Below are 19,105 nucleotides of genomic sequence, written 5' to 3' on the forward strand. Positions count from 1 at the left end.
ATGAATTGGCAACAGCACGAAGCCCAGCAAAAGAAAAATGTCAGGTTTAAAGGCAGACATTAGATGTACTGCCCAGCCCCAGAATATAATGGAATCTTGTAAAAATATTGTGACATTTGACTAAAAAGTCTTAAAATGTGAGAACGTCATCACCTATGACTCAGGTTTCTTCTTTAACACAGGAAGAACCAGGAATGCCGGATAGCATGAGTGTTTAAAGACAGCTTTTGATTTACTACTTGAAAATGGCACTATAACCTTTAAACAAATGAAGCTTCACTTTCTGAAAGGGCAGAGTGTTTGGATCAGTCACTGACAGCTGGCAGCAAGAATGTGGCTGAAGGTTACAAGTGCTTGTGAAAATGGAATAAATACCTGACTAGAAGAGTAAAGGGGGGTGGGGAGGAGGAGAAAACCAAGCTTTCCCGCTTTTTAGGGGGAAAAAAAAAAAGCTCATATCCAGGTTATTTTCTTAAACGTTAAAAAGAATGTGTATCAGGCAGTTCTGGGGTGTGTATATGAGAGGAATAAAAATGCAAGGGAGTGCAATTTTATCCCCGCAGACCAGACACAGTCAGTCAATGAGTGCCTCTATGGAGTACATTAAGTCAAAAGTTGCTGCCCTAGGCAAAAGTCTAGCCAGAAGTTAAGCTGAAGTACAGCCAGGAAGTGCTGCAATCCCACACCCGCCCAAAAACAAACACAAAGCACAACAGAAAGACTGAAGTTATTAGGAGCACATACATAGTATCTGGTCAAAGGTGTGTAAGGAACAAGAAGCTGCTGGAGACCTTGCAGAAGCAGCAGAAGCTTCAGACAGGCTAGCATTTCCCCCTCCAGAAAAAGGGAAGGGGGACACAAGAAGTATTTTATCTTGCATAGAAGAAAGAAGCAGAAGATAGGGCAACAGAAAGCAGCAGTACTCTGACTTGCAGAGGACACATCCCTGACTTAGTGAAAGCAAGCCTGGTGGCAGAACTGAATTGCTTTTTATCTACCAGCTACCCAAATGGAAAAGTGGTTAATAACACTGACATGTAACTTGTTTATACATGTAAGACGTTCTGTCTTAAACACTGTGGCTATAATTCATGCTCTGCTTGGGAAAAGTTGCTTGTTTGATACCTCTCCCATCGCTACTCTTACCAGAACAACTATCATGCGGAATGGAACTGGAGCCCAACCTGCCGAGGTGACTGCAAATACCGGGCAAGGAGGGGCTTAAAAAAGCCAAGAGAAAAACAGAGGGGCAATTAGCTCATTAACTCAATGTAAGATCTGCAGAGCACTAAATTTCTAAGATTCTTCATGGCATCTGACATTTCGTCTGTGTCGCTGACAGGAAGTATGGAGCAGAGAGAATTACAGTCATGACAGGCATTAACGCCATGCCAGATAACGCATTTCTGTTGGTAACTGCATGGCTGCCGTATGATTCAGCAACTTCAAGCGACATAACAAAACGTAACGGAAGGAACCAGAACTGTTACTTTTGCAAGAAGTTCATCTTAACAGATAAATCTTCTAAGTAAGCTGTGTCTGTTTGGAGAGGAAAATGGCAAAAGCAAGTTTCCAGGAAGTTTATTCAGGGGGTTAGCAAAGCTACTGCACGAGTGACACACCTGTACTAAAAGCTGCTTCTACTGTAAATATGTCCATCGCCATTACACTCTAGAAGTTTGCCAGCCTCAAAAAACATCACCAAATCATTTTAACAATAGAGGTTTCCAACTTTTGAGTGACGCTGGCTAATGCATAGGAAGTCACTGATCCGTTTAGGGAGTCCAGGCTTCTGGATTGTACCGGGCCTGCTGATGGCACCACTCCCTGTGCTGCTGTCTGGACTTCCTCAAAATCCATTCTTCATGCCTTTCTATTCCTGATGAAAATATTATAAATCATTAAATATTTTTAACTGTTGCTTAAAACTGTTGCTTAATTATTTAACTTTCTGCTCCCAGAACTTAAAGCAGCTACCAGGCTGTGTAGTACCTGCAGGGAGACCACCAAAAAAGGCACAAGCCACTAAGACATGATTTAACACTTGGCAAATCTCAGATGGCAGAAAAAGTGACTTGGAAGAATTTACTCAACCCGCTGTCATAGCCTAGCTGACAGAACAGGAAAAGAAAAGACCAAGAAAGAGCTTTTACACCAAGCCCATGCCGGAAAGCAAGCTAGCTTTTGCTCTCAAAGGACTGTAAGATTCCTCTCATTGTTTTGGGAATTAAATATTACGTTATGCTTTCCTGTCCCATGAATACTCCAAAAAAAGCAGCAATTTAACTAGAATCCTAAAAGTTGATTAAAGCAATACACTGGAAAGGAATGGTTGTACTTTTATATGAGATACTTATGTGCCTCTTATGATAAATATAGGCTCTACTTTGGTTCAACGCCTTGGAGAAAGTGGTAAGAAATCACAATAGTAAGGGAAAGCAGGCAATGAAAAAGTTTCTTGCATATTAAACACATGAAGAGGCTGCTTCTGCAAAGTGGTCACAGAAACAGGATATACCAAACTCCTACAGTACAGGCAATTAATAAATTGTAGCTTTGTGAAATGAGTTACAACAGTTGAGTTTCAGCTTGAAACTATGAGTTGAGCTGAAAATCAATTAATGTCTCAGCTGAGATGCAAACTATTTCATTTTTGCATTAAAATAAGCTATTAATAAAACATTAACCTGATTAGTAATAATTTGCAGTAGGTCTGAAGTAGGGTGTATTCAAACCCTTGGGAATATGGCAGAAAAAAAATTTCCTTCTCAAAGTGTTACTGTGGAAGAATTAAGTGATTAAATTGACTGAAAGCGTGATGATTATTGCAGTGTTCTCCGTAATTTTTGAAGATTTGTGTAATATGGATTAAAACAATCATAAGAAACAACTCCGCCTCAGCTGCTTCACCTTGCACTACAGAGCGCCAACTCGCAGGACGGCCCCGCCGCCTCTCCGCGGTTGCCTCGGGAAGCCTCGAGGAGGGATGCAGGCTCCAGGCCCCCGGCACAGAGCGCTCATCAGAGTCTGTCAGAACCTTTTGACAGTAATTCTCATCTAGGCATTTGCTACAGCTCTTCAGATGCCAAGGAAAAGCAGAAGAGACAAGAACTCACTGCTCCCTAACCTTAGAGAGCAACAACTTACTGTTGCATAAATTCTTAATACTATTCTTCCAAGTCCATGCTAGCGAGGGGCTTCAGTAAGCACGTGGACGCTCCTCCTTTCCACTGATACTTGCTACCCTCAGAACAGTTTCCAAAAAGACATGAGCTATGGGTTCAGCAACTTTAAATTGCATAAAATGGCAATGCCAATAAGAACCCAATTGTCCTCCTGTTTTTTCCTGCACCCGAGCAGCTCCCTTTGTGCTGGCACAAATACCGGTGAAGCAATACAAAAATCAGAAACTGGTCTTTGCTGTTCTTTTGCCTGACTAGCTTTAGTAACAAGAAACAAGCAAACGAACCACCCCACTCTTTGCAGTAATTCTGCTCAGTTCCCCAATCTGGCTGATAACAAACCAAACAAACACCTGTGTCAGAAAGGACTTTGAAACAGATCGTTGTGGTAGGACTGATTCTTTCAGCTGCATTGCCAAAATATTACCAGCTTCAAATGTTTACGAAATTCTCATTTCGGAAATACTTTTTTTAAAAAGTGTAAATCAGAAGATATGCAGCACTATTTTTCATTCTCTCCCAGGCAGTATGGAAACAGGAGAGAAGTTACATGGGTGATTCTTCAAAGAGATGCATGGCCTCACAATATGGGAGCCAAAACAGTCAGCTCTTACATGCTTTTTTTGAAGTTCAACAGGTAAGGATGAAGTGCACCCCTGAAAACTCTGAATTAACTACTGTGAATTTCTTTGTAATGCATCTCAGTATCTATCTGGTTATTTCAACTGTAAACTGTCAGCTGATTTAAAAAAAAAAAAAAAGGCAGTAATAAAATTGTGAACCAAAGTATATTTTGGGGTTTCTGCCATTGCTGGTAGTCTACAGGCCACATCAGATGCTTAACAATATTTACTACAACAACAGGAGAGAAGCTGGAGTAGGAGAAGGAGCAAGAGCCTTCAGAAAAGGGAAGACAGAAAGCAAGAATGCTCAGGGGCTGCAGAAAAAAAACCCCAAAAACCTGTTTCCAAGGTTAAACTGTTTGCCCATAGTTGCTATTTTTAATAGCCAGATACCAGAACATACTGGTCTTCTGATTAGAAAAAGGTTTCTAATTTTGTCCTACTGCAACAACAGTATTGTAGCGTAAAGGCGAATATCAACAGCTCATAAAAGTTACTGATACTGTCATTTACATCATTTTCATATTTGCTGTAGATAGGGCTTTTCCCTCACATCACACGATGTACAGTTGCAGGTAACAAAATTACTTAAAATGCTTTTCCTGATCCTTTCTTTCATAAATATCTGCTTCAATTCCTTTGAGCTCAAACTGAGAAAAATCCCATGGTATGTCTCTCCTTCCTCATCTGCTGTTTCTTATTTATTCTGTTTTCAGTGACTTCTCCAAATGAGACTTTACCGGCAACTGTAAAGCTGTATGTCCAGCCATGGGGCTCTGCTAAACTTCACGGAGAAGCACTGAATCCCAAACTTAAGAACTCACCACGAATGACTACACCAGCCACCATTTAACTGAGGAGCATGAGTGGATATTCAAAGGAGTCCCAGAGCAACAAAGGGCAGACACACATAGCTCTACCAGTAAAGAATCAAAAGAGGAGTGGCTGATAAGACTGCATCCACTGTAACCTTGACATATGCAGTAGAAAAGGTTTTCTAAAAAAAAAAAAATAAAAATCTCAAAATAGGCTCACTACAAAACACAGCTGTTCCAAGAAGGCTTACTCAACATTTTAAAGCAAATAATCCACTATTTTTACAAGAAAAAAAAAAATAATTTTATCTACATGATAGAAAACACTTTAAAAAGACAAAATACAGCTACTCTGATGTAACAGTCTTACATTCTCATATGAACAATAAACTCCAAGATCCTGTCTACAATTAATTTGGGGAGAATCACAAACATTTACACAAAGGTTCAAAAATGTACCAACAGATTTTAAGGTACAATAATTTAGTTTTAAAAATCAACAGAAAGCTTCTCTGTTACGTTAAATAAGAATGTATATACAATGTTGACATTTTGAGTAATTAATTCCTAAAGAATAATAACTGAGATATGCTTTGCAAATTATGTTGCAGCACATACTTAAGATAAAAAATTAACATAAAAGGATTTTTTCAACTGTAGTTGGAAAAATTACAATCTACAGCTGGTGTTTTCCAACATATTTTCAGCAATACAATGACTCCCCAAAATGAAACCTCTCTGTAATAAATGGTCCTCCAAAGCCTTCCGAATATAGAAGCTCAGAGTTACAAAAATTAGTAAAATGAAAATCAGCAATGCATTTCTGACCACTCAGCTTCCTATGACTGAGATCACAACAATGTCATTGTTTAAGGGCCACTTCTAACTTACATCTATTTAAGAAATTATCGATGTTCTTGTTCTTCCTCAGCGCTGGATAATCCAGATCAAGGACCAAAGAATTCAAGCCATCCTGAAAAGAAATAAAAAGAAGTTAATTAAGTACTGAAATCATAATTAACAACTTTCTTAAAACTACTACACCAAGACTGTTTATACATTATTCAAGCATGCATTACATTCCTAGCAGGCAAATCAAACAAGCTCTCAAATATGTTTATAAACCAGTCACCGCAGAGGAGCTAACACACACTGACTGGCTCCAAGTTGGTCTATAAACAGTACAGATACATTACATTAGTGGCCCTGGGACTTAAACTGGAGTAGTAGTTTTAATCTTAACCAGTAAGTAATCTTACTCATTAAACACTGATTTACGATACTCAGTTCAATCTGTTTTTCTTATTTCCATTACACTTTTCCTACATATTTAAAAACTTTATGTTAGTATTATCCGTGTAAGTGCTTTGATCACATTCTCTCTACCTTTTCATTCTGGATATTCAAAAACCAAGTGCACATTTTTCCTCTTGGAAGCAAGACATGACCTAAACTTAAGAAGACAATTCACCACATAATTCAAGCTCACAAGACTAGATTACTTTTTCTAAGTGACTCAACAGAAGACAAGCCAGAACTCTACATGCCTTTCTGCTACCAATTATCAATTCCTCCACAGAAAACAACTGAGACGTCTTAAAATGTCAAGGGATGAGATCACCAAAATCTAAACTAAAAATAGTATTTTCAACGCCTGTTACAAGACTTAACTCAATTCCACCTTTCAGCAACCTACAAAATCTTAAAAAATTAGTCCTCAAAACACACAGCCCTTTCCAGTTACACAAGGACAAACAAAAACAAAACTAGTTTCAGATACTAAGAAGAGCCAGAGACTCCGTTCATACTCAGAATCTCCAGTGATCTGCCTGAACTGGCAGTTTTGTTCATTGCCCTAAGAACAAAATCCTGAGATTGTTTCTTCAGGTTTTTGAGCCTTGACAGGGCATCACAGAGATTTAAGTCAGAGACCACATCACATTTATTAATAGGCAGCCAACAGAACTAGACAGCTTTTCAGTCTTCTTCATAACTGAGGCTATAGCTAAGAACCTGCTGATTTTTTGTTTCTTTAATATATCTGGGAAGGGATCATTTCTGTTGCAAACCTCATTACAACTATTATACTCATTCTAATAGTCTAACTACCTGGATAGAGTTAAAGGCAAAGCCCAAGATTATTAAATAAATTTTGAATGCCAGACTGTCCTAAACATGCACATACACAAATAAGACTACCTCATCTCTGGAGATGGTGCTTTTCACCACAAAATCCATTAATGATTAAGCACATTTTCAAAATTAAGAGATTTGATTACCATTTATTTTTTTTACCTCCTAACAAATGAAAGTGTCTTGGGAAGTATCAGTAGCAGTCATACGGTAAACAGAACTTGCTCAAGAAATGCCCATTCAAAGGCATTCTTGACAGGCTAGAGAAGTGGACAGAGAAGAATATCACAAAGTTCAACAAGGGGAAATCCCAAGTCCTGCATCTGGGGAGGAATAATCCAAGGTGTATTCGTGTGATTTCCTACGCAGATGATTTCCCTCTACTAAAGGCCACAGAATACAAGCTTGCCTTACTATTCTTTTTAAATTGACAGGGAAACATCATTAGCATCTCACTAGGATCATCTGTTACAAGAGGATTGCATCCATTATATTTGACATAACTATTATAAAATATCAGAGCCTCACAGATGCATTAAAACATTGCATAAAGCATAAAACTTCAGAAAAGTCCATTCGGACAAGTAGGAAATTAAGCAAAGGTGGCAGGAGGCCTGCATGGATGAGTAAGGAGCTCCTCACTGAACTCAGACATAAAAAGGAAGTGCACAAGAGGTGGAAGAAGGGGCAAGTGACCCAGGAGGAGGACAACTGCTGTCTGATCATGCAGGGGTAGGGGTTAGGAAAGCCAGAACTGACCTGGAGGTCAATCTGGTGAAGGGTGTGAAGGGCATCAAGAAAGGGTTCTACACATACATAAGCAGCAAAAGAAAGACTGGGGAATATATGGGCCTGTTGCTATGGGGCAGGGGAGCTGGTGACAAAGGACATGCAAAAGGCAAAGGCACTCAATGTCTTCTTTGGCTCAGCATTTACTGGTAAGACCAGCCTTCAGGAATCCCAGGCACCTCAGATCAGACAGAAAGTCTGAAGCTAGGAAGACTTACACTTGGTGGAGGAGGACCAGGTGCCAGGACCAAGTGCTCCAGAACTAGGAGCACTTAAACAAACTGGACATACAGAAGTCCATGGTCCCTAATAGGATGCACCCACGAGTGCTGAGGGACGTGGCTGATGTCATTGAGAGGCCACTCTCAATCTCTGATAGGTAATGGCAACAGGGACAGGTTCCTGAAGACTGGAAAAGAGCAAACATCACTGCTGTCTTCAAGAAGGGAAAGAAGGAAGATCCAGAAAACTGCAGGCAGGCCAGCCTCACCTTGATCCCTGAGAAACTGATGGAAAAAATGCTCCTGAAAACCATTTCCAAACACACAAAGGATAAGAAGGCAACTGGGAGTAGTCAGCATGGATTTAAGAACGAGCAATCATGACTGACAAGCTGATAGCCTTCTGTGATGAGGTGACTAGAGTGGTGAACAAGGAGAGAGCAATGCATGCTGTTTACCTCAATGTTGGTAAGACTTCTGTCTTCCATAACATCATCATAGACAAGCTGACAAAGTACGGATTAGACAAATGAAGTGGATTAAAAATTGGCTGAAAGACTAGCCCCAGAAGACTGTCATCAGTGGCACAAAGTCCAGTTGGAAGCCAGTCACTAGTAGTGCACCCCAGCACTCAACACTGGGGCCGGTACTGTTTAATATCTTCATTACCTTCATTACACCTGCTGCACCCTGCAGACAATACAAAACTAGGGGGAGCGGCTGACACACCAGAGGATCCTGCTGCTATTCAAAGGGACCTTGACAGGCTGGAGAACTAGACAGAGAGGAATGTCACAAAGTTCAACCAGGGGAAATGCCAAGTTCTGCATCTGGGGAGGAATAACCCCAGGCACCAGGTGCAGGGTGGGGCCTGACAAGCTGGAAAGCAGCTTTGTAAAGAAGGACCTGAGGGTCCTGGTAGACAATAAGCTGACCATGACCCAGCAATGCACCCTCACAGGAAAAAGGCCAACAACATCCTGGGCTACATTAGGGAAAGCACTGTCAGCAGGTAAAGGGAGGTGATCCCTCCTCGGCACTGGTGAGGCCACACCTGGAGCGCAGTGTCCACGCCTAGGCTACCCAAACCAAGAAAAGAAGGGACTTACTGGAGCGAATCCAGCAAAGGGCCATGAAAATTAAGGCACTGGAGCATTTCTTGGAAGAGGAAAGACTCAGAGAGCTGGGACTCTTCAGCCCGGAGAAGAGAAAACTCAGGGCAGTGGATCTCATCAATATAAGTAAGTACCTGATGGGAGGGAATGAAGGAAAGGTAGTGCTCACTGACAGGACAAGAGACAATGGGCACAAGGTAAAACGCATGAAATTCCATCTGAACACAACACGTTTTTCCTGGGAGGGTGGTCAAGCACTCAGGTTGCCCAGAGAATCTGTGGAGTCTCCATCAGTGGAGATATTCAAAACCTGACTGGACGCGGTCCTGGGCAACCTACACTAGCTGACCCTGCATTGAGCAGGGGGCTGGACTAGATGATCTCAAGAGGTCTTTGCCAACCTCAACCATTCTGTGATGTAACACCTAAAATATATCCACTGCTGCACAGAGAAAAGGTAGAATTTTACTCTTGAATCTATGTAACATGAACTGTGTCATGAAGGTCTTACTCATCACATTTTAGAACTTCCTTACAAAAACAAACATAAAACAGTGTTAATAAACAAAAAGGGAAATCAATAAAGAAGACTCAGTACCAACTGTTAGTTTCAGAACAGTATTTATAAGCATCATTTTAGCCTTGACCATAACTGTTCCTGCAAGACCCGTTAAAGATAAAGGAGTGATGCACTAGGACATCGTACTCATCTTTCAGAGGGGCAGAAGACTTAGTACCTAATTCTTAAATTTGATGACATTTTTACGAAAGATACAATAAAACTAAACCAAAGTTGTTAAATACTTATGGATTAGTCACTGCATTAATTGCACAGGAACTGCCCGAAAACCTGGACAAATCCAACGGAAAGTACTCTAACTTGAGGTGACTTCCTGCAAAATAACGTAATAGAATCTGTAATACCAAACTCTTTATTTAGCAAACATTGCCTTCCAAAAAAGGATATCTCATTCTGTAGCACAGTATGTCAGCAGAAATATGGGTCTTCACCTTGCGACATGAAGGAAAAGACCATTCCGAATGCCCTGATGGAGAACAGCAGGGCCATCCTTTATGATTTTACCTAGCACAATGAAGTCTCAATTCCAATTAACTGGTAGTCTACACACAACACCTAACTCCAACATCAAATAGGACTCGAAGCTATGCTTTCACTAATATATTTGCAATATAACTGCATTAATATATGACTGTAGTATCAATTTACAGTATCAAAGCGAGAGTCCTTCTTACTCTTTAGAATCCCTTAATACAATTAGAATTTCACAATTGGTCCTGAGCATATTTTTTCTGATTAATTGCAGTTCTCGTTTCTACTGCACAGATTAAAAAATAAAATAGTTCTCTAGAGCTCTGAGTACCTTCTTACTCTATTTCTCTCTTCACAGTCTAATACCTTATTTATCACTTCTTCTACATTCTTCTTTCATTGCTGTTGAAACAGTATTTTAATGATCACTAACAACCGGGTAGACATTTTAAGGGAGATGTAAAAGCACTCTGTGCTAACACAAATCAATGAAAGAAGCGAGGTCACCTGATATTTTAATGCTTTTCATGCAAAGATATTTTAGAGGTTGACCAAGTAAAACATTTATAGTGTGTTCTACTCATACACAAAGTCAGGGAAAATAATAGTTATAACTCCCAACAATAATTTTAGTAAAGTTGGATTACAAGGTCCAAAACAACCATAACTTCCAATTTAAATTGAGCTGTATGTTATCATTTCAGATGTCACTGGTTTTTCCCCTGTGTCATCCCACTTCCACAACCTTTTTGTAGGCTACAAAAACTGAGAACCATATTTGCAGCTAATTTTTTTTAGCTCTTTCTGTCTCCTTTTCATGGATTTCTGGTAACAATTTTCACAAGTAGCTATTAATGAACAGAAATTTGAGAACAGTGCAACTGCCTGTTCTTAACTATTTGGAAGAGTCCTAACTCTTGAGGACAGTCAGCTACAGTTGGCGTCAAAGGGAGTATCGTGTAGTAGTATCAATATCATGAAGAATAGAAAAAGTGACAATTTTTTTTTATCCCCATGAACAAACCTTATTATCAGTCTTTTAAATACAGGATTTTGAGCTCTTGAATGTAATTTTAAGGTAAGGGTTTTCAAGTTCATATCAACATGTAGTTTATGAAAGACTTGTCTTGCACATTAGCATTTTGTCAAAAGGTGCTTCCTTAAAGCTTTACATTTTCATTAAAAGGCCTAGTTTACATTACTTAACATGAAAATTGCACTACAATTAAGAAGTTGGGTCAAAAGATTACACAGTAAAACAGACCGTTCAAACTGAAGAGAAGCAATCCAGGAAATGACATCTCCTCTGTCTAGGGCTCACAGATAAGTCACTCCAACCAGGAAATATGTTATTAAAGTGATTTCACTGTTCGCTTCCTCTTTCTGCTATTACAAAAGGCTCAGAAGCTAACAGGCCAAAAATAGCAGCTTCCAAACAAACGCACTGTTGGCAAAGACAGCTCTGCCCCCATTAAAAGCTTTTGCTCACAGCAAACTTGCTAGAACATTCTCCACAGGTTTTTTTCCAAGAGAAAAGTCCAAACTAGATATTTTTGCAACACCCTCCTACACCAGAAGGGTTCCTGGCCACTCTGGCAGCAGTGACCACCTCTGGTAACAACATGGAGCGTGGCTTTCCCAGCAAGCAGCTTGCACTGTTGCAGACCTGAATGAACTGAAGAAAAAACAGGCAAGAAATGTTCAGGAGATAGGGGAAGTAAATGTTTATGTTGTTTCTGACAAAAGGGGCAGTAATAGCGAAAAACAATGGTAGCTTCTAAATAAGCAGCTCAACATTAATTCCAGGCAATCCCACTGAAGCCCTCACCAAATTAAGCCATGCTGTGCTGATAAAAATTTCTGAAATTAAAATAGCTATCTGAACCTGTCTAACATGGATATCTACATATAAACTCCACAGGATGTCACAACAGCTTTGGCTACTTCGATTTATTCCTCACTTTCATGATGAGAAAGAAAGAAGTAAAACTCAAGACGAAAAAGTAACACAATTGACCAGAGGAGGTATCAGTTGCTTCCTTAGTACCTGCAGGAAACAATTCATAATCCTGCAATAATTGGAAAACGTAAGAAGCCTGATCTAGTGGAATATGTCCCTGCCCATGGGCAGAGGAGCTGGACTAGATCTTTCAAGGTGCCTTCCGACCCAAACCATTCTGTGATTCTATGAAAAGTTCACTAAATCATTACATATAAGAAAAGCAAAACACTATTCCTTTCCCCTTCCAAGTCCTCAAACAAAATTTAATAATCTATGCTGCAGTGGAAAGTAAGGATAGAAAAGTCTGTAACTTCAGATTACATTTTTCTAACTTGACCTACATGCTTTTTGAAGCAGAACTTCCTAAATCTATGCACACAGGAACTGATCCTCTGATGACTTTACCAGGATTAAACCCCCACTATATTCTTCCATATGCCAAATGGACCCTTAATTAATTCTGGTCTTTCCTGCGCGATTACTTCTTTCCATATCATAGAAGCTACTTTTAGATATAAGGCTAACAGCTCAGTAAGAGCATACAATACAAAAACCAACTGAAAGGTCATATGCAAGGCAAATATACCATTTTCCCAAGCTTATCCTACTCAGTGATCATTAGGATATGTTGCAATTCATTTTTCTTTTACTTAAGCGTAATTAGTATGCGAAGGAATAATTCAGGGCATGATAATGTAGCCAATATTTACTGTTGGGAGGTCTTGCTTTCTAGGAGTTCTTTAAAAGCTCTACATTAATTAATAGATTTAAGTTTTAACAGTGTTGAGTATGTACAGTTTAGAAACCTAAAAGCAGCTGCTATCCACAAATAAGTATGTAAATACTTAACAACAGGTTTTACTTGCAATCTGATTTCTGTATATGGAGGTAAACAAATATTGAAATGATTTAAATGACTGAAATGATTTTAATGTTGTCTACTACTGAATAAATGCAAATTTTTCTTCATCATACAAGCAATACTCCTTAAGGACCGTCATCTCATGTCCTGCATCCTACACGCATATTTTAATGGTTTTATACAATTTACCTTGCTCTTTGAAAGGCACAGTGTCAAACTGTTCCATAGGAACGATAGGATGACAACAGACCAAAAATAGCTTAATCCTTAAAATACTAAAAAAAGAACAACAACAACATTATTATGTTCAAGATGCAACAAGAAGAACTTTAAGCAACAACGCTATGGAACAGCAAAAGCATGTAAATGAAGATCAGAAAGGCAAAGGTGTGTAATGAGTTGCAGTTTACAAGGCACAATAGGAAAGAATGGAAGATACTTCATATAAGAATGATTAAAATAAAAGTCCATTAAGAGTTAAGAAAGGCAAAGAATGCACAGAAGGCTTAAGTTTTCCATGTTTTCTTCAACTTTTTTTTTTCTTTTAATGTTGCGTATCTGCACATATTTACAGAGGATAAGAACAAAAAAAAAATCCTAAAGAAAATCACTGTATGTGAAGAAATGTCCTGAGGACAGCAAGATCAACTGAAATTCACTCTGAAATATTTAAGGAGACTGTCTTAATCAATTTTCTTTGAGAACTTGGGAGAACAGGAGAGGTCATCAGGACTGAAAAGGGCAAACCAAAGCACTACCATTAAAAGGGAGAGGGCTTTCCAAACTACCGATCAGAATACTTGGGGAGAGGGAGTTAGAACAAGACGTTAATAAATTCGTAAACACCTAGAAGATTAACATGTAAGATCCAGGGTTTAAGGTTTTTTGTATTCTTCTCAAAAGTAAAATAGTGTCATGTAACTGATTTCTGGCAGAACATATGATGTAATCAAGAAAGCATAACATCTTAAAATAGGAATAAAGCACAAGACTCACCATTCTCGTTAGCAAAGTAAAAAAAATACTGTATAGGAAATCATGGAGAAAATGTCCGAAAGGTAATTATCAGGAGTTTGGTAATTATCAGGACTTGGAAAAGTGTGTCAAAAAGAAATTCCCCTGGGTTTGGCCTGTTCCAGTTCTACAGAATATTTTCATCACCACAATAAAGCAACAGAATAAGAAACTTATCTATTAAGAACAAATAAAAATCAGCAAATGATACCAAGCTCAGAGTTCTGAGCACATGCTTTTTATTGCATTTAAAATTACCTCAAAATGAAGGAAAAAATCTGAAAAAAATCCAATCAGATGCAACTCAAAGAATGAGCACAAAAAGAGGGGAAAAAGTCCCCCCCAACATATGCTTTTGAAAGAAATTAAATGCACAGAACATGAAAATGGGAATAGAATCATAGATTCATTAAGGTTGGAAAAGACCCTTAAGATCATCGAGTCCAACCGCTGAATGAGTAAACAGGAAGATAACAGAAAAAGATGCAGGGTTATAGCAGACTAGAAGTCCCATCTAGGATGCATAAACAGGAGGTTCATTGTATAAGACCTCACAGAGAACTAATGTTCTTTTGTAAATAAAGATCAGAAATCATTTGCTGATATTGTTATAACCTAAGCCAGAATATTGTGTCCAGCTTTGTGAATCCCTATACAGAGGACTGCAGAACACAAGCTCGAAAAGAACTGAAGGGAGGTTCATGCAATTTGTGCTAGGGAAGACTGTCAAGTCCGGAGATTTTAATCTTAAAAAAGTTTAGCCTAAGAGGAGACAAGAAATTTCTTTCAGAACTTAAAAAGCTGTTATGAGCGATGATGATGATGGACATTTCCTCATATCCCCAGAAACAGTGTAAAAATTTAGCTGAATTAAGAGTGAAGATTTAAGTTACAGATCAGGAAAAAAATCCTAAATAGCAGTAGCAAAGAACTGACGTGATATACCTACCCAATGAAGCTGATAGATCACCTTCACAAGAGATTCACAGGTTAGAGAAATATTTATTACAGTAGATCCAGCTGTGCATCCTACCTCTGTGAAGGGGACTTTACTAGTGATCTCTGAAATTCCTATAAATTAGTTGAAGAAACACACAAAAGCAGTAAATTAAGCCAAAGAGAGAGGACTGAGAAAGAGGAGTAAGCCAGCAGCTGTGAATAATCTCTAAAATATTATTCACTTTAATAAAGCCATGTATTAACACTTAACCATTACAAAAACGTACATTTTCTCCTCCAAATCAGTTGTTGCTATTTCCTTAATAGCCTTAATGAAATAAAACTGGTCTTGCATGTTTTGCTAGTTATCACTGTAGCCATGGAAAATTCAGTAGTTCACCATAATCTGCTTTCATCTGAAGTCACTGTACACTTCCAGGTTCTTTAGCTACCTTTGATTTGCTTTCAAAAAAAAAAAAAAAAAAAAAAAAAAAAAAATCAGTGTGCACAGAAGCCCAGTATTGCAAACCTGTTAAAATAACACTAGAGATCATTTCCTATTAATTGGAATTCTCCAAGCCCTTTAATAGCCAGCTTAGCTCCTTAACAAGAGAACAAAAGCAGTCTGGTAATTTCGACTGTTACTCTCCCACAGGAAGCCATTTATGCACCAGTTCAGATGAAGATTTCCCAAGCAATCAAGCAGAATAGTACAAGTACTAGAACTGCAAAGACTATCCACAAATGCACAGAAAACAAACCCGTGCCTGGAATTGTTTCTCTGATACCCTGAAAAAGTGGAATTACCTGCTGTTTCACAAAAATCCAAATGCAAGACACAGCTGCTTATTCATTTCTCTTTTCCTAATCAGGGCTTCCAAAGGCTACAGGAATCAGAGGTAACACCAGGAACACAGATAGAAGGTCAGGGAGCTCATCTGTGGTCGAGGTAGGAGACAGATGTACAGTCTATTCTTAAAATCATGTTTTGACCACAAGGCCATCTTTGTTTCATATTAAATAAGAGTCCTGCTTCTCCATAATGAAAATTATTCTATTTATCTTTTTGTACCTTCAAACAGTTCAGTCTGTGAAGTTAGTTTCAGCAACTAGCCATTGCACATTACACCATCAGAGTCATTATCCCTTGATTCCACTGTGAGCTTATTTTTGGATAAATATATTTCTTATATATTCCTTTATGTAATGCAAATAGTTGCATTATATTATATATTTTTACTAATTTATTCAGCAGACTTGGATAAATAAGATGCAAGAACACAATCTGATAACTAAAAAAGGATACTTATTAGAATAAATAATAAAAATTATAACAATCTGTTTTACAGTAACTGGAATTGCAAACAACAAAGCTTGAAAAGAAAATCAAGATATCACCTAGAATCCTCCTCCCTTAAAAGCGTGATTGACTAGAAGTACTTGGTTTTTTCTAATCACTGATTCAGAACAAATGATTACAAAATTTCCCTGTACTAAAAATATCAGCAACTGTTTAAAATCACTCTTAAGAACATTTTTAACCCAATAAATAATAGCCTGCCTATCATGTTATCTCATGCCTAACTGCAAATTTGATGTCAGCAGCATATTCTAATCAGCTGCATCAGATATTTCTTAAAATATAAGTGCTGTACTCCACCATAATTCCATGAGCCCAGATTTCCAGTTAAAGTGATGAATAAAACTGAAGCAATCAAAATCACATCTAATTTTGGAGTACAGAATTTGGATGAGGTATGGAGAAACGCAGAACACATTGCTGCAGATGGATTTTTTTTTTTTTTTTTTTTTTTTTAAGGTCAAGATATCAAGAGCAATCCATCAGGTATCAGGATGCACTGATCCATACACTAGCAGAAAAAGGCTCTGTTTCTGCTCCAGGGGAGAAACAATTCAAGTCAAACAGAAATAGTCAAACCAGAGAGTCCTACCATTTAGCTGCTGTTCACATATTAACACACAGGCGTGTTTTGTGGACAACTTCTGGAAAAGTCAATAGCTGTAAAAATGACTGCTGGAAGAAAGGGAGCTTGCAGGTAAGAGACAGCAGGAACGATTAAATAGACATGGGAAAAAAACCAAAAGGGGTAAAAATTAATTTTAAATAATGATGAGTCAAAAGATCTTGTTCAACCTTAAACTACTCTTGGTCTACTGTCTAGTAATATGGACAAAACAATTATTTTAAGATTATCTTTGCATAAGTAGCTACCTAATGACACTGGAGGAAAATTAATGGAATTTTAACAAATTAATATGTATATCCATTTATACCCATCACCAATATCTAAAATAAATGGGGCAAAAGAGTATCAACATCAGGAAAACAAGTTTTTATTTTTGCAATAATATATATGCATGATTGATTAGCAAGGAGATTATTTTTAATTAAAAAAAAGCTAAGCAGCCCTAAAAAATGCCTTTCTCACAGAAATGGATTTGACAATAAAGGAAATTATTTACAATCATTTTAATTTATTTAATTAGTAAAGTATACAGTATTTTCTTGAAATATGAGTGCCTTATTTTTAAGTCTAACTGACATTCTTGAAAGTAGTTATATCTGTTCACAATCTTAGTTAACACATTTTCTCCATTATTGACAAAAAAAGGGCATACAACTTAAAAAAAAAGTTTTTATGGAATCCATTTGAAGAAATGATTTTTAGTTTTTTTTAGTAGTGTGTTCACATAGTATAATTCCCATTTCATACATGACATTATATTCATTTGGAGTTTCAAACAAACACATTGCGATACCATGTTCCACAGTCCAATGTACATCCTAGAAGCAAACCTCACTGATGACCCTAGACTGCAGTCAAATTCACTATTAATTTTGTCTCTCAAACAGGTAATGCATTTTCCCATAAAACAAGCCTACATGTAAATATGTTAAAATATGTAAATATTAAAAATGCTTAAGTATGTAAAATAACAGAACTACCATTTCAATTCCAATTCCTGTGTCAGGACTACTAATGCAACATTCTAGGTTTTAAAGCAGAACAGGAACTTTTCTAGATGATTTCTGCTGAAACTCAATACATATGCTTCTAGGGATTGACTAGAGTAATAACTCTATGATATGTAAAATCCATGATGATGAAGTATTAGCAAAGAATTTTCTCACCAACTTCAATAATAAAAAGGTATTTAAGAGCTCACTAGCCTCAGCCTCTAGGAGTGGAAAGGAACACGTTGGATTTCCTGACAAGTCCAACTAGAAGTGTTTGATCTCCCATGTTTTTCTGTGGAACAAAAAGAGTAAGACTAAGACTATCTTTGTCATCTGAAATAATTTCGAGAAACTTCCTATTCCTGAAATACCTGCCAGAATAGAAAAAGAAAAAAAAATAGGGTAAAAAAACCAACCCTCCCCCACCTATCAGACCCACATAACTGGCTGTCCTGTATAAAAGAGACCGGATTCACAGTTGGGACAGACACTAAGCAGCTGCTTTGAGCAGGGGTTGAAGCTAGATGACCTCATGAGGTCTTCAAAGCTGAATTCTTCTGTGATGCTACAACTACCTTTGACCTGAGCATAGGCAGGTCAGCACCATTAAAATCAGTTTTTATATCAATGAGTCCAAAAACTTCTGGTCTAGCAGAAGATAAAGATAGTCCTTAAATAAGGAATTTCTTTACTGTAAAAAAGTATGAAGTAAAGCAGTAGCAAAGAAGTGTGGCTGACAGGAACTTCCCCTCTGCAGATTTTGGAATACTTACTTCAGAAAGCCTGAGGAAGCCAGTGCCTACTGCAATCTGCTGCTGAAATTACTCATTTTTCAACTCCCTAAGCAACAAGTTTGTTCTGTGCACAAATCTCTGTTAGCTGGCTGTTTCACCTACAAGATCAGCCAGGACTTTCACATTGAAAACAACTTCACATTGAAAACAAGTTGTGGGTAGGCTTTATTAAGATATTTGGCCTTCTTTCTTTGAAGAGGAGGTGCTGCAAAGGGCCACAGAAGACAGCAGAAAATTTCTTCTGAAGGATTTTTCAACTACTTCATCAATAAACTAATTTAGTCATGGAAGAACTGTTACTTGTTCAGTCACTAAAATCCATTTAAGGTTCAAAAGACATCAAGGTAAGTGCAGAACCTTGTTTTAAAAGTTGCCATCAGAAGAATTCATTACAAAATTTAAGATTACTACCACAGTTGACCATGAACTAGGGAAAATAACAGCTCTTGACTTCTTATCTGTTTATCTAGCCATAACTTCCAACCAGTGGGTGTTGTTATACCCTGTGCTTTATGAATCAATTTGGAGAAGCTTTTAATGCTAATTGCAAGTTATATCAGAAGGAACTGTGTTTAAAAATAAGCT

The 19,105-nt window shown here is 37.9% G+C and overlaps 1 protein-coding gene across 5 annotated transcripts in view; it reads right to left on the minus strand.

The window, feature by feature from the left end:
• The window catches only part of ROCK2 (Rho associated coiled-coil containing protein kinase 2), a 107,970-nt gene that overhangs the window by 57,521 nt on the left and 31,344 nt on the right, over positions 1-19,105 (minus strand). For 3 of the 5 annotated variants that reach the window (XM_082306619.1, XM_082306618.1, XM_082306622.1), the window contains exon 2: positions 5,512-5,593. In XM_082306619.1, coding sequence (XP_082162745.1) covers positions 5,512-5,593 — 82 coding nt within the window. Of the gene's footprint in view, positions 1-4,629; positions 4,803-5,511; positions 5,594-19,105 lie in introns of those variants that run through there. The other 2 variants (XM_082306620.1, XM_082306621.1) reach the window with 2 other exon arrangements.

Source organism: Platalea leucorodia, assembly GCF_965183815.1.
Source record: "Platalea leucorodia genome assembly, chromosome: 3".
In the NCBI taxonomy this organism is placed as follows: domain Eukaryota; kingdom Metazoa; phylum Chordata; class Aves; order Pelecaniformes; family Threskiornithidae; genus Platalea; species Platalea leucorodia.